Source organism: Mus pahari, chromosome 3 (genome assembly GCF_900095145.1).
Source record: "Mus pahari chromosome 3, PAHARI_EIJ_v1.1, whole genome shotgun sequence".
Lineage (NCBI taxonomy): Eukaryota > Metazoa > Chordata > Mammalia > Rodentia > Muridae > Mus > Mus pahari.
Window position 1 is genome coordinate 128,689,134 of NC_034592.1, and position 22,547 is coordinate 128,711,680.

The 22,547-nt window shown below is 44.9% G+C and overlaps 1 protein-coding gene across 1 annotated transcript in view; it reads left to right on the top strand.

The window, feature by feature from the left end:
• The window catches only part of Cfap61 (cilia and flagella associated protein 61), a 276,129-nt gene extending 257,595 nt beyond the window's left edge, over nucleotides 1-18,534 (top strand). The window contains exons 27-28 of the mRNA XM_029536666.1: nucleotides 4,299-4,389; nucleotides 18,334-18,534. Of these exons, the coding sequence (XP_029392526.1) occupies nucleotides 4,299-4,389; nucleotides 18,334-18,534 (292 nt within the window). The remainder of the gene's footprint in view (nucleotides 1-4,298; nucleotides 4,390-18,333) is intronic.
• Nucleotides 18,535-22,547: the final 4,013 nt, after the last annotated feature.

Consider the following 22,547-nt stretch of genomic DNA (forward strand, 5'->3'; position numbering starts at 1 on the left):
ACATGGCACGGGCTACCTTCCAGTTATTGGTCAGGGAGGCACCAGAGAACAAGCACAGGCCATTGCTAATGTCCTATGGCGAACCATCATAACTCATCGTACAGTAAGAGCCTATTGCTGAGGACAACACACACTCTGGCTGCAGGACACACAGAGATCAATCTCAAACCACCAGGAAACGTCTCCCCTGGCTGTAGGGACATGGGCACGTCAACGAGGGACACAGCCCTGGGCGTCTGGGTTTTAGTCCTGAGGAGAGTGGACTCTCCCCTCACCACTCTCTCGTCATCGAGGGTAGTGAGTATCAAGAGAGCAACACAGGACATCCAGACAGGCACTGGGCAGGGGCAGTGGCCACCAGGAGTGACGGGACAAATCTATGCTAGAGGGAGAGAAAGAAGACGAAGTTACAAATTCCTAAGCCAAGAAGGTTGGAACTTACCCTGCCACCATGGAAACATGCAAGGACATACAGCAACAGTTTAGAAAGTGTCCCCTGGTCTCTGAGGGATGGGCTTTGAGATCTGCAATGTCAGTTTTCGGTGGCGTCTATATCGGGGGCGGGTGGGGTCCTGGCAGAGTGTGCTTGGGGTCTTGACTGAGACCGTTGTTACACTTAACTTCAAGACATTTCCAGCTAGGGAGACTGACCAGACTGTAGCCCTCTGGGGCATCCTTCCCTTGAGGAAGCTGGCTGGAGGTGTGCCCAGGAACACAGACCCAGAATTCCTACCGAGTTTCCCATCAGTGACATGCCATTCCTTGAGCTTAGATGTCCTTGAGTAATTGAAGAGGTCATCTGCATAGGCAAACAAGGGAGACACCACTTTGTCTGTCTGTCTGTCTGTCTGTCTGTCTGTCTCTCCATCTCTCATTCTCTCCTCCCCCTCTTCCCTTACCCTCACCTTAGGGATCAAACCCAGGGCCTCGTATGTGTTAGGCACGTGTCCTCCCCACTATCTACACCCTCAGTCTTGTCCCTCCTCCACCCATATGTACCAGTGGACTTTTCACTTTTTCAGCATGTCTTTTAAAAGTTGATTTTTATTATTTTTATTCTTTGACAATTTCATACATGTGTATACTGTATTTGGCTCACTTACTCCGCTACTGTCTTTTATATTCCACACACACACACTCTTGCTAAACCCCTTTTATATTTCCCACACACACACACTCTTGCTGAACCCCTTCTTGTAATGGATACCCTCCTACTGTCATGTCTGTTGTTGTTTTGAGGGTGTGTCTGTGTGTGTTTCTCTGTGTGTAAGTGTCTCTCTGCATGTCTGTGTATGTCTCTTTGTGTGTGCCTGTGTGTGTTTGTGCCTATTGTGTGACTATGTATGTACATCTGTATATGTGTGTCTGTGTGTGTGTCTGTAAGTATCTGTGTGTATGTCTGTATATGTCTATGTGATATATCTGTGACTCTGTGTATATATCTGTGTATGTGTGTGTTTCTGTGTTTCTCTGTATGTGTGTCTAAATGTCTCTGTGTGTACCTGTGTATGTCTTTGTGCATCTCTGTATGTGTGTCTATGTATATTGTGCATTTGTGTGTGTGTAATCTGCTGAGTACCATCAAGGCTGTTTGTATGAGTGTAGGTAGGGGGTTATTTACTGGAACCTGAGCAAGTTACCATACTACTGAAGTGGCTATACAACTGAAGGAAATGACTCTTATCCCTTAAGCAACCATTAACTGTCAATCATTCCTCAGGAAGGAGGTGGGGCTTCATGAGCCTCTTCACCATCATGGAGTGTTGACAGCCCCATCTTTTGCATTTCTTGTACAGGTCACCACATGTCCTTGAGAGAGTGTTTCATGCCACTCCTCCCTAGCCTCCACCTCTTAGGCTCTTTCCACTCCATCTCCCTAGGTGTCCCCTGACTACTGGGGGGCGGGGAAGGGGATACAGAAAAACCTGGTGAGAAGTTCACTGATGGAGGGGGAAGTCCGTGAGTCTCTGCCCTACTCAAAGAACTACAGCAACCCAGGAATGCTAAGAATGGGAGAAGTAACTCTCCCCAGGAAGAAGCACACCAACTGGCTATCCAATACCAAAAGTCACACATATAAAGACACACATATGAATAACATTATACGATCTAAGCAAGTGGTGTTTAGGAATATGTGTGCATATATGTATATACAGGGAGGCATGTAACAACAACTAATGAAAATGAAGCCATGAATTTGAAAGAGAACAAGGAAGGATATGTGGAAATGTTTGGAGGGAGACGGGGAAGGGGGAAATGATGTAATTATATTAATATCAAAAGTATGTCATGGCTAAGGAAGTCATAGGCCTTAGGGGTGGGAACCCACTACTTCTTGTTTTGATGGATGGGGAGACCATGTCAAACTGCCTTCCAAATATGTGTTTATACTCATAGAGTAATCATGCTGTGATCATAAATGCTTGTGTTTGCAGTGAGTGTCTGTTGGTGCCCAAAATGTGAAGAATAAATGGCTGCTGAGTCCTAGCTTTTTGAGACAGATTTTTAGTATGTAGTGCAATCTGGCCATGAACTCATGTTATGGCCCAGTTTGACCCTGAACAATTCCTGATCTCCTTTCTCGGGTTCCTAGATGCTGGGATTGCAGGTTTGCCCCCAACACACCCAACTCATTTCCCCTTTCTCAATACTACCTATCTTGGGGGCGTTTTACAGAGTTTAGCCTCCTTTAGCACAATCACATTGTAGGTTTGTGAAAGACAATATAAAGCCAGCAGTCAGAAATAGGCACAATGCAGTGTGCACAGAGTCCTTGAACACTCACTTGATGGATGCCTGCTGTGTGCAGTTGCCATGGTATGCACCCATGGAATAATGCTATGGTGGATATGACCAGATACCTCCACTAGGGGTGACCCATCCATCCATCCATCCCCTCTAATCTGTCACCCCAGTTTTGTGGCTCTCTGTCCCACCTTCCCAGGTGAGCCTGGCCCATTCCTGCCCCCCAGGAGTTTACACTTTGTCTTCCTACCCAGGAATGCTTTTCCCTCAGGTTTTCGTGAGGTTCCCTCATCCTTCCCTTGGGTCTTGGCTCACTAAGCCACCACCTCAGAACTGAGCCTTTCATCACCCTCTTCCACAACAGTTTCTACTCTGCCATTGCTTCATTTTGTTTTTTGTTTTTTTGTTTTTTTTTTCCCAAGAAAGTCCTCCTTTTTATCCATTCTTCAGTCATCTCAAGAATATAAGCTCCACATTGATAGGGGTCCCTACAGTTTTTCTAGTACCTGGAAGCATGGTAGGGACATTGGGGACAAAGGGTAGATAGTATTAGCATAGTAACGATAGATAAACTATAGGTGGCAACCCAGGGAATCACGTCACAAATGGGTGCAGACTGAAGCACAGACCCTGGTTATAGTCATCTTCTGTGCCTGAGAGCCCTGGGGAACTCTACCTCTGTCGCTCCTCTGGCTGGAAACCAATTTTTTTCTTGTTGTGTGCATACCCATGGCACGCACGGACAGTGGCAGAAGTGGCAAACTCACTGCCAGAGACGAGTGACACAGTGGCCTCAGGCAGACTCAGAGCCTGAGGAAGTTAGGTTACCTACTCCATGATGTTTCCCATGGCAATAAAGGAGAGGATAACATGTCAGTAAAGGTGGCTTGGTTACGGCAAGAATGTATTCAGTTTCCAAGAGCTTTTGCCTTGCATCATTGTGAATTAAGGGGGTTGGGGCCATATTCTCCGTGTAAAATGTGCTCTGTTCGGCCTTTGGGGACCAGGTAGTAAATCTCATAGTGAATCTCAACACAAGAGCACAGCTTCCCTGCGAGTGGTTCAGTTAAGCGTCAGCCAGCCGTTCAGAGGCCAGGCTGCAACACCGAGGTGGCCTGCTTTCTGCTCATTATTAATCCAGAAACCTTAATGATGAACAACATTTGTGTTATTTTCTACCCAAATTTAATCTGTTCGTGCAGCAGTCCAGTCAATCCCGCAATCTGTTTTTCTCAAATGAGGGCAGATAATGGAGACGCCGTTCTTTACAAGTCTTCAGGCTTTTAAATTCTGATAAAAATCAGTATTCTTCACTGGGTCCTGCCCCGGCTCTGAATTAAACCACTTTAAATGTAATTACGGAACCTGGCCTTCCATCAGGAACATCCATTTAAAACATTGATTGGCCAGGCTGCTCTGCGAGGCTCTTTATGAGCAAACGATTGCAATGGGGCCAGAACTGTAATTTATCAAGGCAAAAAAAAGCAGGTAAATACTTTATTAGTGGTAATGAGAGGGTTGCCGGCTAACTGAATCTCTTCTTCTCTCACCAGCTACTTCACGGAGCCGTGGTGCATGGCCCTCTTCCACGATCGTTTTATTGATCTCAAGAAAGAGTTGCGCCAAATCTTAATCTCCAAGCAGGTGAGCGTGATTAGTGGACATGCGGGTGTTATTCCTTGCAAATTGTAAGCAGTTGACAGCCGTTGATCATTTGGACTTTCCCCTACATTCCCATCTCGTAGTGGTTTCTTAGTCCCTCTGCACTGTCTTAGGTAAACTCTGGAGTCTATAAATGGAGACAGCAATGTTTCAGGAGTAGTGACTCCTTAAACCCTTTTCTGAACACTGCTCTTGCATTCTTTTCTACAAGTAGCTGTGTCATGATGACTGAAGAATAGACATGAGTTGTTTTTACCTGCTGGGAGGAGTGGAAATCTCATCTCTTTAGTTTTCTGTCTGTTATTGCTGAGTGTGTGTGTGTGTGTGTGTGTGTGTGTGTGTGTGTGTGTGTGTGTGTGCCTGTGTCTATAATCTCAGCACTTTAGCAGTGGAAGCAGGAGACTCAGGAGTTCATGGTGATTCTCTGCTCCATATCAAGTTCCACACTTGCCTGAGTTACACAAGACCCTGTCACAAAGATGTTCCATCCCCCAAACACACATAAAATAAAATAAAATAAAATAAAATAAAATAAAATAAAATAAAATAAAATAAAATAAAAAATGGAGAGAGCCCTGGGCATGGTGGCTCATGCCTTTAATCCCAGTACTTGGGAGGCAGAGGCAGATGTATTTCTGAGTTCAAGGCCAGCCTGGTCTGCAGACTGAGTTCCAGCAGGACAGCCAAGGCTACACAGAGAAAAAAAACCCTGCCTAAACAAACAAACAAACAAACAAGCAAGCAAACAAACAAAAAAAACCACTGGCCACTCTTCCAAAGGTCCTGAGTTCAAATCCCAGCAACCACATGATGGTTCACAACCATCCGTATCAAGATCTGACTCTCTTCTCAAGTGACTGAAGACAACTACAGTGTATTTACACATAATAAATAAATAAATATTTTTTTAAATGGAGAGAATGCACCCCAGTGTCAGAATACACTAATTTTATAACTAAAACAACTATATAAAGATGATAGAGAATTATCTGGAATTTAGGACTCCTATCTGGAGGTGCCATGCTCAGAAAATACCTCTGTGGAAATAAGGAAGTATTTGTGAAACTTCACAGCAATGCTCTTGATACTGAAGCCCTTAGCATAGCTGAGGAAAGTTACTGTTTATGTTCAGGGTAGTGAAAGGTCCATCCCAGACTCCACCTGATTCAGAAAGACAGAGCTTTTCTGAATATCTGGGCCTTTATTGGTTTCTGTCTCATTCTGATGTCTGAAGGGACAATTCCTACGACCCTTCTTATCTCTTCCACTTGGAAGCATCCACAGCCCTGCGGGTTCTATGGCAGAACCACCATATTGGACAGCCTAGAAGAAATCATTTTTGTAACCCATACCATGTTCTAGCCTCAGCTCACACCACCTCACTTAATATAACCAAACCCTGTGCTTCCTAGAGAAACTGAAGTGAAATAACCCACCATAGGTTAGTTATGCAGGAGTCTGGCTAACATAGGTTAGTTATGCAGAAGTCTGGCTAACATAGGTTAGTTATGCAGGAGTCTGGCTAACATAGGTTAGTTATGCAGGAGTCTGGCTAACATAGGTTAGTTATGCAGGAGTCTGGCTAACAAGCCTGAGACTTAACACTCATTCGCCAGCAGGGAATGGAGGCCCGGAGCAGTGCAGAGTCAAATCTCTGTTCCCCATGTCTTTACTATTGATTTCCAGTACAGTTCCCCAGGAGCTTGCTCCCAAATGTAGGCAATGCACTAATCTGAAATAGACTCAGATTGGAAGCATAGCTATAAAGTTTAAATCAAAATGGCATGCTTTAGGGTCTTCACAGGTAGGAGTCAATGTTAGTAGGGAATATTTACATTAAAGAGTCAAAATTCCCATAAGCATGGATATTCCAGTCAGTCCCACAATGGCCTTGAGAGAGAAACAACGTGGGTAAATGTGAGAGTCAGACAATGCTTAAGTCATTCAAACTGGCAGTATAGACACTCCTTGGACCCAATTTAAGTACCCCTAAGGATACTAAACCACAAAGAAGCTCAAGTCCCTCATATAGAATGGAACAGTATTTGCCTAGGGCCTACACATATGTCTGCACACATTAGATCACCTCTAGATTACTTAAATCGCCTACTAAAGTACCGTAGAGCTTGAACCACATCATTTAGGGATAACGGGGAGGGAGGGTGGGAATCGCATGAGCACTGACAATACAGATGTAATTATTTTCCCAAGTATGTTCGATCCCTAGTTCATTGGATCTGTTGGTGTGAAACCTGTGGTGTGGGTGGGGGGGGGGGTGGGGGGGGGGGGTGACTATACACTAGCAATGGGTATGGGCGGGCCCCAGGCACTGTGCTCCATCCTGGAGCCTGGTGGAGGTCAGCTCAGGCTGAGAGCTGAGCCACCATTACAGACCTAGTGCTCACCATCTCTCCTTAACCCCTTGGACATTTCTTTCCCTCCTCTCACACTGTGATCTGCTGAGTGCTGTCACTGAAGCAAAGAATCACCTGACCCCGCATGACCCCACGGATGCTTTCTCAGCCCACTCTTGAGCTCCTTGGTTAACACTTCGCACTGCACTAAGGGGGTTTAGGATAGACAAAGTGTTTTCTTGTTACCGGCCTGTTTCTGAGGTAAATACTGGAAAGCAGAATGCTTTTTTTAAAAAAAAGTACTTCAGTGTAATTGTTTCCATAGACTGTATTTTCTTTAATAAAATTCAATTTCCTAAAGCATTAATTTTTCAGGGTTTTGAGGAGTGAGAGAAGGCTGGGTGAATGGTGAGGCACAGAGTGTACCTTAGGGCAGTGGAACTATTCCATATGATACCATGTCATCACACCATTGCTTAGCAGTGGGTGTCAGCCCGTGGATCATGACCCCTTCGGGGTCACAGATCAGATCTCTTGCATATCAGGTATTTACATGACAATTCATAACAGTAGCAAAACTACAGTTATGAGGTAGCAATGACATAATTTTATGGTTAGGGGTCACTACAACATGAAGGGCTGTTTTAAATGGTCTCAGTGTCAGGAAGATTGAGAACCACAAGATGCTGAACACAAGGAATGCACTTAGGCATTCATGATGATGCATCAATATTGGATCAATTATTGAGGAAAAAAAGAAAGGAAAAGGAAACAGAAGCAGTTAAACTCGGTGGCATGTAGCACATGTGACAGGAATCCTCACGGCTCCCTGAAATGTTCATCTAGAACCTGACGTTGGCTGCCAGTCGGTTTCCTATGCCAAAGCAGGCAGGCATGGAGTCTCGGCCTGTGACAATGCATTCTAAAGTGTCTAAGCATTCCTGTGGTGTCTCTAGCCAGAAAATGCAGTCTGCCTCCATGAAGGACAAGGGGAAGAACCTCAGAGGGGACCGTCCTGCTCTTAGCATTTCTGTTCATCAGTTGGGAAAGCCACAGAGAGAGGTGGTATGTGGCATAGGGCCTATTGCTATTCAAAGTTAGGGTAGCTTTGGGCAAACCTGATACCACAGGACAAGGCTCCAGACAGACAGACAGGCATTGGAAGAGCGTCAGAAGGGAGGTGTGGAAGAAGGAGTGTGTGCAAGCCCGTGATGGCAAAGGACAGCTCTGCTAATGCCACCACCACCCACTAGAAGTGGGGGTGACAGTTACAGCCATGAGCCTGACAGGACACATGATAACCCAGCGTACATGCAGGAATTTTGAGTCTGACAACAGAAAAATGGAAACAGTAGATACATTAAAGAATAACAGTAATTCTTTTTCTTAAACATCAAAATGTTTTAATCCATTTTTTGTCCCTTTCTAACCCATCTTTAAAACACTACAGGATCTCAAACATTAAGTATAGCATCCTCAGTATTTCAGTTGTTAATGATAAATTCATCATCATCACGTTTTATCTATGAGCGGAACCTACAAATCCCTGGCCACAGTCAAATTTTATGTCATCAAAAAAATCACTCCTCAAACTCCTCTAATAAAGAAGTAACATATTCACCCTCAATGATAGAGCCCCCAAATATCTGAAGCCAAGTTGACAGACTAAAAAGAAAAAAATGTGTATAAAGTAAGGATTGCATATTTCAGCATACTGCTTTGAGCAATGGTTAGAACAGGCTTCAGGCAGGAAAGGAGACATTCATGGGGCTATGAACCATGTGGAGCCAGCACAAGTACACAGGGCAGCTGTTCAGCAGTGCCAGAAAACAACTTCTTCTTATCTGCACAGGAACATCCTCCAGGATAGGACAGTCAAGGCCACAGGGCACCTGTCAATAAACGTTAAAATAGCCATACCGCATCATGTGAATTTTTAACCATTTTTACCAGTTGCCTAGTAAAACTAGGAGCCAGCACAGAAAGCAAACTTGGAATTTCACAAGTCTGTAGAAATTGAATAAATGCCCTCTCAAGAAACCAGCGAGCTGGTCAAAGAAAGGATGCTAGTCACACATAGAGCAAGTGCATGTGGAAACACACCACTCAAAACATTGTTTGCAGAAGGTCGACTTTTTAAACAGGAAAGGTTGGTCTGGAGAGAGAGCAAAATGGGTAAGTGTTTGCTGTTCTTCCAGAGGAGCTGAGTTCTGTTCCCAGCAGCCATGCAGGACGTCTCACAGCCATCTGTAACTCCAGCTCCAGGGGACCTGACACCCTTTTCTGATGTCTGCAGAAGGAGCCTGTACACACTACACACACACACACACACACACACACACACACACACACACACATCACACATCACACATCACACATGCACAAAGAGAAAAATAAATCTATTTGTAAAAAAAAAAAAAAAACAGAAATGAGAAATTTCAAATAATAACCTAGTGTCATACCTTAAGGAACTAGAGAAAGAACAAAAGCTAAAGTCACCATCAGAAGAAAGAAAGATTCTTTAAAATATATATATATATATATATATATATATATATATATATATATTCAGAGAAAAGTGAAATAGAGACTAGGCAAATAATAAAGTCAATGAGAATAGAAGGTGTTGCTTGAAAGATCAACAAAATCCTAAACCTTTGGCCAGACTTATAAATTACTGAACCAGAACAAAACTGAAGAAATTCCTATATCCTTATAAAATAAGAAAGAACTTAAAAAGGCTACTAGGAATAACTCTGTGTCATCAATTACAGGATACCTGAATGAAAGTGATAAACTCCTCCAAACATGGAAACTAAAAACTGACCCAAGAAGAAACAGAAAGTCTCCAGAGAGATGGAATCAGTAATCAAACCCTCTCAACAGGGCAGGGGATTTGGCTCAGTGAGTACATGTTCACTGTGTAGACACAAGGCACCCCCAGACCCTGCATAAGAAGCCGGGTTGCATGACACACACGTGATGCACTTGTGACCTCAGTGCTTAGAAAGCAAAGATCTGAGACTCACTGGCCGGCCACCCTACCCTTCCTGGCTGGGTCCAGACCAGTGAGAGACCCTGCCTCAAAGCACACCGTAGCTGGCCCCTGAGGGAAACACCCAAAGCAAACCTCTGCTTTCCATGGGCACTTGAAAGCAGACACACATTTCAACAAAGGTTAAACTCAGACTTCATTAATGATGTATACAAAACATTTAAAGAATTAACTTCCGTCTCCCCTGAACTCTTCAACACAAATAGGAGAGGCGACCTTTCCTGTGATACCCACAGCCAAGCAAAGGCATCACCAAATAAATGTGAAGAAAAAGCAACCACGGGCCAGTGTCCCTTACAGATTTGGATGTAAAAAAACCTTCAACTGAAGATTAGCAAACCAACTCCAACAGCATGTTAAAAGGATTGTACATCATTACCGCATGGGATTTACCCCAGGAGTGTGAGTCAGCCAGCACACAGAAAAAGAAGCCAATGTGAGGTGAAGAAAGCATCATCAAGAAAGCAAGTAAGCAAGCAAGCAAGCAAGCAAGCAAGCAAGCAAGCAAGCAAGCAAGTAAGCAAGCAAGCAAGCAAGCAAGTAAGCAAGCAAGCAAGTAAGCAAGCAAGCAAGAAAGCAAGCAAGCAAGCAAGCAAGCAAGTAAGCAAGAAAGCAAGCAAGCAAGAAAGCAAGTTAGTAAGCAAGCAAGCAAGCCAGCCAGCAAGCAAGCAAGCACACAATCAAACCGAAGGCCAGGTGTGGTGTTGAACACCTGTAACCTCAGTACTTGGGAGTTAGGGGCTGAGGGGTCATGGGGTCAAGGGCATCCTTAGCTAGATGCAAGTTTTAAGATACCTTCTGCATGATAAATGAGATGCTGTTTCCAAAAATAGAACAAAAAGGAAAAGAAAAAAGAAAGGACATGTCTTAGTTTAAAGTGTAGCAGTAGGGTCTATAGAGATGGCTCAGTGGCTAAGAGGAAACCCAAGTTCAGATCCCAGCACCCATATCAGGCTGCTCACAGCTCCACTCCAACCCCAGTGGACCCTGTGCCTTCGGCTGGCCTCCATGGGCATTCATTCACACTCCATGGGTGTTCATTCTCACACATTTAAAAAAAACCCAACTAGCAGTAGGAGGAAACTTCTATTTGATGGATCATGAAACGGCCACAGCGAGTGTCAGACTGGGTAGTGGGTGATCTGTAAAGCTGGAGTCTTGCTCCTGAGATCTGCAGTAAGACAAAGATGTCTCCCTCCACCACATACATTCAACATTCCCCCTGGAAGACAATTAAAGTTCTTGTAGCCAGAGCAATGAAACAAGAAAAAAGAAAAAAGAGGCACCTACATTGGAGAGGAATAAGTAAAACCATGGCTTCTCTCAGATGACACAATTCTAACGAATCAAGAAAATAATAAAGCCAGTCCACGCACTTGGCAGAACCGCTCGGTACAGTGGGCATGCAGCAGTCAGCTGTCTACAGTACTTCAATGAAAATGCAATTAGGAAAATAATCCCACTTGTGGGGACATCAGAAAGAACTGAATACCTGGGTGTCAATTTAATTAAAGTAGCACAAGACTGGACACTGAAAGCTGTACAGTATTCTAGAAGATTCAAAGGCATAGATAGATGATAGATAGATAGATAGATAGATAGATAGATAGATAGATAGATAGATAGATAGAAAGAATATCACATTCATAGACTTAGAGACTATCTTGTTTATGTGGCAGCAGCACCCAAAACAGTTCCCTGATTTTGTAAAATCCTGTCAAAAACCCAAAAGAATTTTTTTATAGACATAGAAAATTCACATAGAAATGCAAGAGATTTCAAATAGCCAAAACTACCTTCCAAGGACAGCAGAGCGAAGCTGAAGCCTTCACACACTCCGATTACCTTACTTCAGAGCAACAGTAGCCAATCAGTGTGGCACTTCATGAGCCATGTTAACAATATTAACTATACTAACAGAATAAAACTAAAAGTCCAGATGTAGCCAGACACTAGCGCTCAGGCCTGAAAGCCCAGCATTTGAGGGGTTGAGGCAGGAGGGTCAAGACTGGTCTCAGTCATACAGCGAGTTCCAGGGGTAACGAAGAAACAAGCCAACAAACAGGTGGAGGTCACATATGTGTTCATTTACACACATATGTGTTCATTTACACACAATGCTCGATAACATTAATCATTAGAGCAACAGAGTCAAAGCTACAATAGCATACCATTTCACACTCATACAGGGACAGAGAGATACAAATAGATGATAGATAGATAATACATAAATATGTAGCTATAAATAGATGATAGGTATGTAGATGACAGATATAGTTGATAGAGATATATAGGTCGATAAATATAAATAGATGATAGATAAATAGATAATAGATAGATATAAGTAGTTGATAGACATATAATTGACTGATAACTATAAATAGATGTTAGATGATGGCTATATAGATAGATACATACATACATAGATATAAATGGATGATAGATAAATGATATATAATAAATATAAGTAGTTGATAGATATATAGATGAGAGATAATTATAAATAGATGACAAATGATAGATGGATGGATAGATACATAGATATAAATAGATGATAGGTAAATGATTGATAGATAGATGCATGGATGGACGGACGGACGGACAGACAGACAGATAAAAGGACAGGGGCATAGAGAGATCACTCATCAGTTAAGAGCACTGGCTGTTCTTACCAGAAATCTTGGTTGGCTTCCCAGCACCCACATGTGAGCTCCTAGTTGTCAGTAACTCTTAAGTCCAGGGATCTGATGCTCTCCCTGCACAGTGTTCACACGCCGTGCATAGATGACACATGGAGTTGAAACACTTAGACTCTTAAAAATGAATATATCCTTTTTAAGACAGTAAATGCGGGTGAAATGGCATTCTGACGTAGCTGCTGGGGCGGATGTAAAATTAAGCAGTTGCTGTAAAAAAGTAGAGAACTAAGACTGTTACAGAGAGCCACCCTCTGGCCCAGCAACTACACATGTAGGTATCTGGTTTTCTTTGAAGACTTGAATGTTATTTAAATGAATACCTGTACACAAATATTCAAAGCACCCGGAACAGCTAACCAGAGGAAACAACCTCATCAGCATATCACTGGATAAACAAATGTGGTCTCTTCAGACAGTGTAACAGTACTCAGCCATGAATGTAAATGAGCCCCCAGATCGTATTTCAGAACAAAAGCCACGTGCTTGTCTCAGCAGAGACACAACTTTGATCCCCACAATAGGAGCTCACAGCACCGTACTCAGAGATCAGAGATGGGAAATGAGCACCGTTCCTGCCCATTCCATCCTGTGAGAGTACAAAGGCCGCAGCCAGAACAGTTAGGCAAGAAACCAGAGTAAGGGACTTCAGATTTAGCCATGCTCCTGTGACTGCTGTGAGAAAATGCACGACCAGAAGGACCTCAGAATGGCAGGGGTGCTACGGGGTGCATGGAGCTGGAAGCTGAGAGCCCATCCTGTGAGAACAGATACATGAAGACCGGGATGTGGCTCCATGGTATGCACAAGACTCTGGGTTCCCAGCAATACACACACACACACACACACACACACACAGAGAGAGAGAGAGAGAGAGANGGGGGGGGGAGGAGAGAAAACCACCTGATTTGCAGTCAGTAGCAGGACAGGAAAGCAAAGCATTAGCAATGATCTCATGGAAAAAAGAAATTAAGAAATCAATCTTGTTTATAATAGCATTAATTTTTTTTTAGAATAAATGTAACCAATGACATAAAGGATCTGTAGACATTAAAAAAAAAAAGCGTAAAATATTGGTGATTGAGCACATGATCCCTCCAAGGCTCCCACCCCCACAACAGCAACAAAAACAAAATAACCCAGCCAGGAATATAGTGATGAGAGCAGCTGCCCTCAGGTCTGGCGTTCTGTCTCCTGCTTCAACTGCAACAGACCCCAGGGCTCTCTCTAGGCCTCCAGCCACCTTCTAGTCCCTTCCAGTCAGCAGCAGCTGGAGCTGACCTGGAAGAGGCTCCCTGCCGTGTCCTGTAACTGTGATACGCATGTCCTTCCAGCACCAAGCATCCTCTCTGACACCTAAGACTGAAGCCAAAATGAAATAAAGAAGGTGAAGATGACGGAAGTAAACAGGACATTACCCTGCCCGCCTTGGGAAAATTAAAACCGTTACCCTCTCAACATTACCCAAAGCTACACAAGATCCAGTGTTATCCCTGGGAAAATTCCAATGGCTGTTTGCACAGAAACAGAAAAAAAAAAAAATCTCTGATTTCTATGGAACCACAGAAGATCAGAATAGCAGAAACAAGAGGAATAAAGGTGGGAACTCCGCGCCACCTAATTTTGAAACACACGTCAATGTTATAGTAGCCAACACAGCACGATGCTAGAATAAAAACAAATACACTGACCAACAGGGTAGGAAAAGGAGAGCCCAGAAATGTACCCATGCTTTTACAGCCAAGGGTCTTTAATCTGCTGGGAGAACTCCTTTCTAGAATTTTTCTTTTTCTTTTGATAACTTCTTACAGGAATGCAATGTATTTAGTAAATTGATTTTTAGGTGTTTTGTTCGTTTTTAAGTTTTTATTTCCCACAAGTGAGTGTTTTGCCTTGCATGTACATCATCAGGGCACATTTGCATGCCTAGTTCACAGAGCAGCCAGAAGAGGGCATCAGATCCCCCCTTCCCCCAAAACTGGAGTTACAGACATGCCAGCCACCACGTGAGTGCTGGGAATCAAACTCTGGTCCTCTGGGAAAGCAGCCACTACTCTTAACCCCTGAGCCATCTCTCCAGCTCCCTAGTCAACTGATTTAGAAAAAAACAAAAAACGAAAAAAAAAAAACAAAAAAAAACCCCAAACAAACAAAACAAAAACAAAAAAACAAAGATACCATATAGTGACAACAGGACAGACTCTTCAATAAGGACTATGTGAAAATCAGACATTCACATATCAAAGAACAAAAATGGAGACTTCTCAGAACACTTATAAAACAGACACCATGAGGAAGACTCCTTGAAATGTAGGCAGGGATTTTCTAGATATGCCCCAAGCATAGGCAAGAAAAAGCAGAAACAGAGAAGTGGGTCTACTGAAAAGCTTCCCTACAGGGCTCACACGGCTCATGGGTGTCGAAAAGGAATTTGCAATCACATGTGGGACAGGGGCTAATATCTAAAATATCTAATATCTTTGAGGAACCCAGTCAGTAGACTAACAAAACAGATAGCTAAACTTTTTAAACAGGGAAATGGCCTGAACAGACATTTGTCAAAAGGAGACCTACAGATTAAATGATCAGCATATAAACATGAAAACAAAACAAAACAAACAAACAAACAAACCAGTTAACAGCACCAAGGATTGAAACTAAAAGCACAGCAAGCTACTACCAGACCGTGTTAGAATGCCTATTATAAAAAGCTGAGAGGTAAGACATCAGACTGGGCAAGACACAGACAAAAGAAACCTGTTGAACAATCACTGCTGGTGGGAACATAAATGAGGGTCATTGTGGAAAACAGCATAGGGGACACAGAGTCACCATGTACTCAGCTGTTCCACATCTGAGTGTATCTCAAGAGGAGTTCCAGAAGAAATTAGTGTGAGGAAAGTATGCCTAAGGTCTCATGTTCACTGCAGCATCAATAGCCAAGATATAGGAACTACATAGTTGCCCATCCGTGGCTTAAGGGGTAAAGAGAATGTGGTGTGTATACATTGGAATGTATATCACATGGTAGAATACTATTCAGCTCTAAAAGAAAAGAGTTGTTCTGTGCAACAATGTGGATTAACCTGGAAGGAAGTGGAAGAAGCTAAGTCCTGCACAAACTCACAGTAAAGGCAAACATAGGAAAAGAGCCTTGCATTCGTTAGGGTTTTACTGTTGTGAACAGACACCATGACCAAGGCAAGTCTTACAAAACACAACATTTCACTGGGCTGGCTTACAGGTTCAGAGGTTCAGACCATTACCATCAAGGTGCGAGCATGGCAGCATCCAGGCAGGCATGGTGCAGGAGGAGCTGAGAGTTCTATGTCTTCATCCAAAGGCTGCTAGTGGAAGACTGACTTCCAGGCAACTAGGGTGAGGGTCTTAAGCCCACACCCACAGTGGCACACCTACTCCAACCAGGTCACACCTATTCCAACAAGGCCACACCTCCAAATGGTGCCACTCCCTGGTCCAAGAATATACAAACCATCACAAGCCTAGAGTGGCGGTTGCAGACAGCTGGCTAGGCGGGGAGGATGTGGAAAAGAGGCATGTTGTCTTGTCAGGAGTAAATCTTAGTCACCTATGGTACAGCCTGGTAACTGACACTAACCATAAAGCCCAGTTGTTTCAAGTTTGTCATGAGGGTGGGTTTTAAATGTTCTCAGCACAGAGGTGGTGAGTGTAGATGCTGTTGGATATGCCAATTGGCCTCTGCATCTCACAGTGCCTATGGGCATCCTAACATCACTCGGTGCCCATGAATATACACTTGTCGTGAGTTAAAAATAGCATTTAAAAACAAGGGGACGTTCGTTCAGAAGACTAGGAAAAGCCAAGGCATTATGCTAAGTGAAAGAAGCTAGACACAATAGGTTGCACAGGACATGGAACACTTTGAGATGAGCCCGAGGCAGGTACGCACAGGGTGAGGGGAAAGACCACAGGTGCTACGGCCCTCCCCACTGTAGAGCAGCCTTGTGCAGTAACAAGCCCCACTTTCTGTCAGTTCAGTGTTTCATGATGATCAAATCGAACCCCCCAGAACAACTGAAGAAAGAGCCAGCTTCATGTAGACAGCCGATTATATCCATGGGCTGTGCTGGCACCCTAATGCTTTCAGCTCCATCTCTTAGGTCCAAGCATCGGTTTCCTCTCCCCACCATTCAGCTTTCAGTCTCGGTTTCTGTGCCTTGCCCTGACTGTTCTAAACTCTGTGTTTCTAATCGCCCCAACCTGGTCCTGTCTTGCTTACACAGCCAGATGAGAATGTCCCTCCACTCAGTGTGAGCCTTCCATCTGTGATGGTGCAGTAGAACCTCACAATTAACTATTATTATTATTATTATTATTATTATTATTATTATTATTATTATTATTATTTAGAAGTCGGTATAAATACACTGTGACTTTGGTTTGAGGGATCAGTAGTCACTGTCACCATGCTGGCAAGAGCACACCAGCTCAAAATCCTTAGTCACAACCCTGCTATAGATGGGCAAAACCCCACAGCAGGGACCACTCTGGGAATCTGAGTGGCTTGCAGGGGAGGTGTGCGCAGTTTAGCCTTTCAACTTGGGGGTTTGGGAACAAAACCGGTGTTTGTTTGTTTTGTTTTGTTTTGGACAGGATTTCTCTGTGTAGCCTTGGTTGTCCTGGAACTTGTTCTGAAGACCAGGTTGGCCTCAAACTCACAGACATGTGCCTGCCTCTGCTTCCCAAGTGCTGGGATTAAAGGCACACACCATCACCACCTGGCTGTGTGTAAGAAAACCTCTACACTTTGTGGATTAAGGGAAGTCTCAAATAACTTCATTCTTGCTGAGTCCTGTGTTTAAGGATGTTAATAAGAGTTTGTGCTGAGAACTTCTGAGGTTCTTAAGCTCTACCCCTTGGCCAAGATCCAAGACAATAAACCACCTAGAAGGTTTCTTGCCCAAATGTTAAAGCAAGCAGATAATTTTATCTGAAAAACAAACAAACAAACAAACAAAATGGACTTATAATTACCATCCTTGGTAAAAATCGGGCTACATGATAAATAGAATCCTTTACAGGAAAACATACACAGTGTGTAGCTGCAGTTGCTTGAGGTGCCCCAGGAAGGAGCCAGGGACTAGGGGTGGACGGGGTTCAGGACTGTGTATTCCTGTTGGCAGAGACAGCTTCTGTGATCTGGGATGCAAACTCTGCAGACAGATGGATGATGGGATGACTGTTGTGCAACAGTGTGAGTGTACTTAACTGTCCACCGGAAATGATAAGAATAACTTGTGCAGTGTGTGTGTTTTATCACCTGTACTGGCTGGTTTTGTGTGTCAAGTTGACACAAGCTGGAGTTATCACAGGGAAAGGAGCTTCAGTTGAGAAAATGCCTCCATGAGACCCAGCTGTAAGGAATTTTTTTCAATTAGTGATCAAGGGAGGAGGGCTTGTTGTGGGTGGTGCCATCTCTGGGCTGGTAGTCTGGGGTCCTATGAGAGAACAGGCTGAGCAAGCCAGGGGAAGCAAGCCAGTAAAGAACATCCCTCCGTGGCCTCTGCATCAGCTCCTGTTCCCTGACCTGCTTGAGTTCCAGTCCTGACTTCCTTTGGTGATCAACAGCAATGTGGAAAGTGTAAGCTGAATAAACCCTTTCTTCCCCAACTTGCTTCTTGGTCATGATGTTTGTGCAGGAATAGAAACCCTGACTAAGACATCACCTTTATGAAGAATTTCTACAAAGCTAGACAAAGCTCCTATCTTTGGGAAGCCGACCCTGCCCCACAGTGAGTGGCAGGAAGTTCTGACTCTGGTCTCTTAACTGCATTTACAGGAGGAAGACAAGCCTACCATGGAGCAGATAGCCTACCAGTTAGAGGAGGAGGAGATAAACCTGAATGAGAAGCCCCAGAAATACCTCCAAAGGGTTTTTGAGGATTCCATCTACAAAAGCCTGCTGGAGAAGAGCATCCTAGATTACCTTCATTACAACCAGTACCACCTGCCCATGTACGCATGGCCAGGCATCATTTAGCTGTAGCCAGCGCCCCCCTGGCATTACTTCCACTCTCCATCAGCCAAGTGCTCTGCAGACAGAACACCCCAAACCCCAATCCCTCTCTCATACACTTTCTTCCTCCAGTGTTTTCTGCGTATTCCAGTAGGTGGCGCTAGGCTGTGTGGCCCTGCTAAGCCTTTACAAACACAGGCATGTTCTGAGCAGAATAAAGCACTCTAGCGATAAAACGAGCTCCTACTAAGCAAAACTTTTTGTTTGTTTGTTTGTTTGCCTTGTGTGTGATTCTGCTCGATTTCCAGAAATGTTCTGCTGCCAGTTCCATTAACCCTCCCTTTGTGTGCCTATTAATAGTGGGTGATATAAAAAGAAAATTATGTGCCAGAATGGGAAATTGATAAACAGAGGAGAAATTAAATCTGTAATTCCCCCCTAAGGAGGAGCGGGTGTAACCTACCTGACTTTTTGAAACCAAGTTTCAGAGCCTTCCTGTTTGTTTGTTTGTTTGTTTGTTTTTATTCATTTTGCTGACCATGAACACAAAGGCTAAGAAAAAAAACAAAAAGAAGAAGACCAGGAAATTCATATACAGATCTCAAATTCTGAAATGGAGTGGGAAATTATTCTAGTTCATATTGTTTGACACTGCTCTCCGGAGGAGTGAGGTAGGGCAGGACTGGTTCCTCAAATGCCCAGTGTAGATCAGACTTTTTCCCTTTTCCCCCAGCCCTAGCAGAGCTGAGACAGGAGTATCGCTATGAATTCAAAAGCAGTGATCTATATTATATAGTGAGTCTGAGGCCAGCCTGGGTTGCAAAGTGAAACCATCTAAAGAAGAAAGAAAGAAAGAAAAAAAAGGAAGGAAGGAAGAAGCAAGCCTTCTTTCTCTTCTAAATTAAGCAAGTTTTAATTGCCCACCCCCAAAGCATATGGATTCAGGCACGAACAGAAGCAGTTCGGCACAACTGACCCACAGTAGAGCTTTAAATTGTTTTTTATGAACACAAGTACGGGTTTTATCACCCCACCTCACCACAGAAAGGCAAGATTCTCCTAGCACCCCCCCTCCCACACACACACACAAGGCAAAGTGGGCCGGGAGGTGGGGAGCCAGAAGTCTATGTGCTCTGCCACAAGCTTCCTGAGCACTTAGAGCAACCAAGTTGTTTGACATTTCTCATATCAAACTTGTCCTGGAACACTGAACTCGGATTTTTCTGCAGCCAGAAAGAAGCAAGTAAATGTCATTCATTCCTTCACACACAGGCTTTACACAGATGTGGGACCATGAGGAGAGGACAGCAGTGGCCCAGCTGCTGCAGACTATCACTTGAATGCGACTCAACCAATCGCTGCTGGCCCATGCTTCAGAATTCACACCCAGCACATATTTCAGGGGTGTCAGCTCAGGCACCAGACACTCTTCCTTCCCTTGTCCCTTTCCTGAGAAGTCCTGGGTCAAACTCATCAGCAAATATAGAGCATTTGGGTGCCAGGCCCTGGGATTCTGGGCTAGAGGTTACAGAACAAAGTCAGTGAGCTGGTTTAACAGTTATGACTCTTGTGAGCAACTATTACCATGATAAAGCCTCTAGTTACACAAACGTGACCCCAGAGGACGACATTAACCTTAACAGCAAGTCCCCGTATAAATCTGCTAACGGCAGGCAGTGTTTTCTTTGCTGCCTTTAAAAAGGTAGTTGTGGGCATCACAACAGGTGTGAGAATATCTGAAGCATATCTGGCCTACAGAGGGTGTCTGGTGATATTTTAATCCCTGTCCCACTCTTAGAAAGCAAGTTCCTGAATCTAGGGCTGTTGGAATATATGTGCAGCCGTTAAGAACAAGTTTCCTAAGAAATGAAGCCCTCACAGCCTGAAACTGGCCCAGGAAGGGCTCTGGATGATAGAGCCCACAATAAAGATGCGAAGAGAACATCTCAGGGTCCCCACCTGATCTGGGGATTCTATTGTTTGTAACCAAAGAATATTGTGAAGAGAAACTCCAAAGTTACATTTCCAAACACTGCTTCACGGATACCTCTAATGTTTTCTCGCAGATGTTAGTTCTTAAATAAGAAAAAAATGTAGCTTCCTCCTTGCCACAGATGGCTCCTTCCTTTTGGTTTTTATCGCACTCAAATATCACAGTTGAGAGAGAGAGAGAGAGAGAGAGAGAGAGAGAGAGAGAGAGAGAGAGAGAATATGCCTGGAGGATTAAAATCAGGCAATCAATATTTACCCTTAAAGGGGGGAGAAAGGGAGGGAGGGAGAGGGAGGGAGGGAGAGAGGGAGGGAGAGAGAGAGAGAGAGAGAGAGAGAGAGAGAGAGAGAATGCAATATGCAATGCAATTGGGTGAGCTAGTCTTAGCAGGGCCAGGGCTGGAAAGTCGCGTGTGTGAGGAGCTGTTGATTGTTTTCTGGCTGAGAGAAGTGAAGATAAGGCCGGCGTAAAGTAAGCGCGGGGCCGGGGCGGGAGCCCGGCAGCTGTATGCTAATGTTCACAGAAACCCAGCCTCCGCGTCCCCCATTAAAGCAGGCGACCAGGAGGCCACACATCACTGAACAAATAGGCTCTCTCTAGACAAATAAAATAACACACGTTGGCCTGTTTGGGGGTGGGGGTGGAGGAGCAAGGAGTGGGGGAAGATCGAAGGTGGGGGAAAAGAGAAGAGTGGAAGAGGGTAGAGGAGTAGGAGGGGACAGAGGAAGAATGTGGATGGAGGAAGGACAGTGGTGGGAAAGGGGGAAGGCTTTGGAGAAACACTCAGGCAGAAGGGGCTGGGAGAGATGGGGACAGTCTGAGGTGGGGGGGGGGATGGGAGTGAGGGAGAGAACCAGGAGAGAGGTGGAGAGGAAGAGAGAGAGAGAGAGAGGAAGACCTGCCTAATGAGAAGGGATTCATGGGATGGGGAAGTGGGGAAAGAATGCCGGGAAGGAGGGAAGGAGGGAGGGATACAACAGTCCAAGGAGGCAGGGGAAAGGGTAGAAACTGTTCCAAATGGGAGAGGGATCGATGCAAACTCCAAGGATAAGCTGTGAGAAAGGGCTGACCCAAGGGCAGAAGCAGGCCCAGGCCCAAAGTGTCCCTTAGGCTCCCAGAGGGTGGTGGGTTGTGGGGTGTTGGCAGTGGGGTCGCCAGAGTTTTGCTCCGCTTCTGTGGGTTCATTTTCAGACACTGGGGGCACGGGAGTCGGGGGAAGTCGACTCTGCATCCAGGCTCATTGTCATCCAGGCTCGGACAGTGCTGTCCCGCGCTATTCTTGCCCAAAGGCTCTAGTTGAGACATTCCCACATTCTTGCTTGCAAACGCCGCCCCTCTTGCAGCCAGCCCTGGGCCCAACCACCCCACGTCCTCCTTTCCAGTCCCTATCCAATGCAAAAACAAACAGCCCTAAGGGCATTCCAATGAGTGTGCGGTGGCCCGACGGTTCACTGGTGTGTAGGGAGGGTGGATAAAAGCGGTGGCCTCATAATGGGCGCGCGGCAGATTGCGAGGGCCCTGGTCTCTAGAGGGGAGGGGACACTCGAGCGCGTCCCTCCCGCGCCCGGCGCCCGGCGCGGCCTCGCGGCTTCACCCTTGTTCCATCTCTTTCATGCACTCTCCTTTTGTGTGGAATTATTTAAACGGGAGATCCGTGGCAGCTTTATGCTAATGTGCCGAACAAAGGCAGCGGCCCATGGGGCGGGGAGGCCCGGAAGGTGCCCAGAGGCCGGACAGGGCCGGGAGGGGCCGCGGCATTCCGCCTGCGCGTGTCTCTCGCGTGCTCCTGAGACTGACAAGACAACCCTTCATTCCTGCAAACACAAAGCTTCTGCACTCTGGATCCTCCAGAACCTGGGGGTGGGCAAGGGACAGTGAGGCGCAGTGCCTTCGAGTCCTGTCCTGTGGGAACTCGGGGCCGTGGTTGGGAGCTTCTGTTAAATCAAGAGAGCAGGCTGAAGCAGAGCCACAGAGAGAATACTAAGGACACTCACCATCTCTCTCTCTCTCTCTCTCTCTCTCTCTCTCTCTCTCTCTCTCTCTCTCT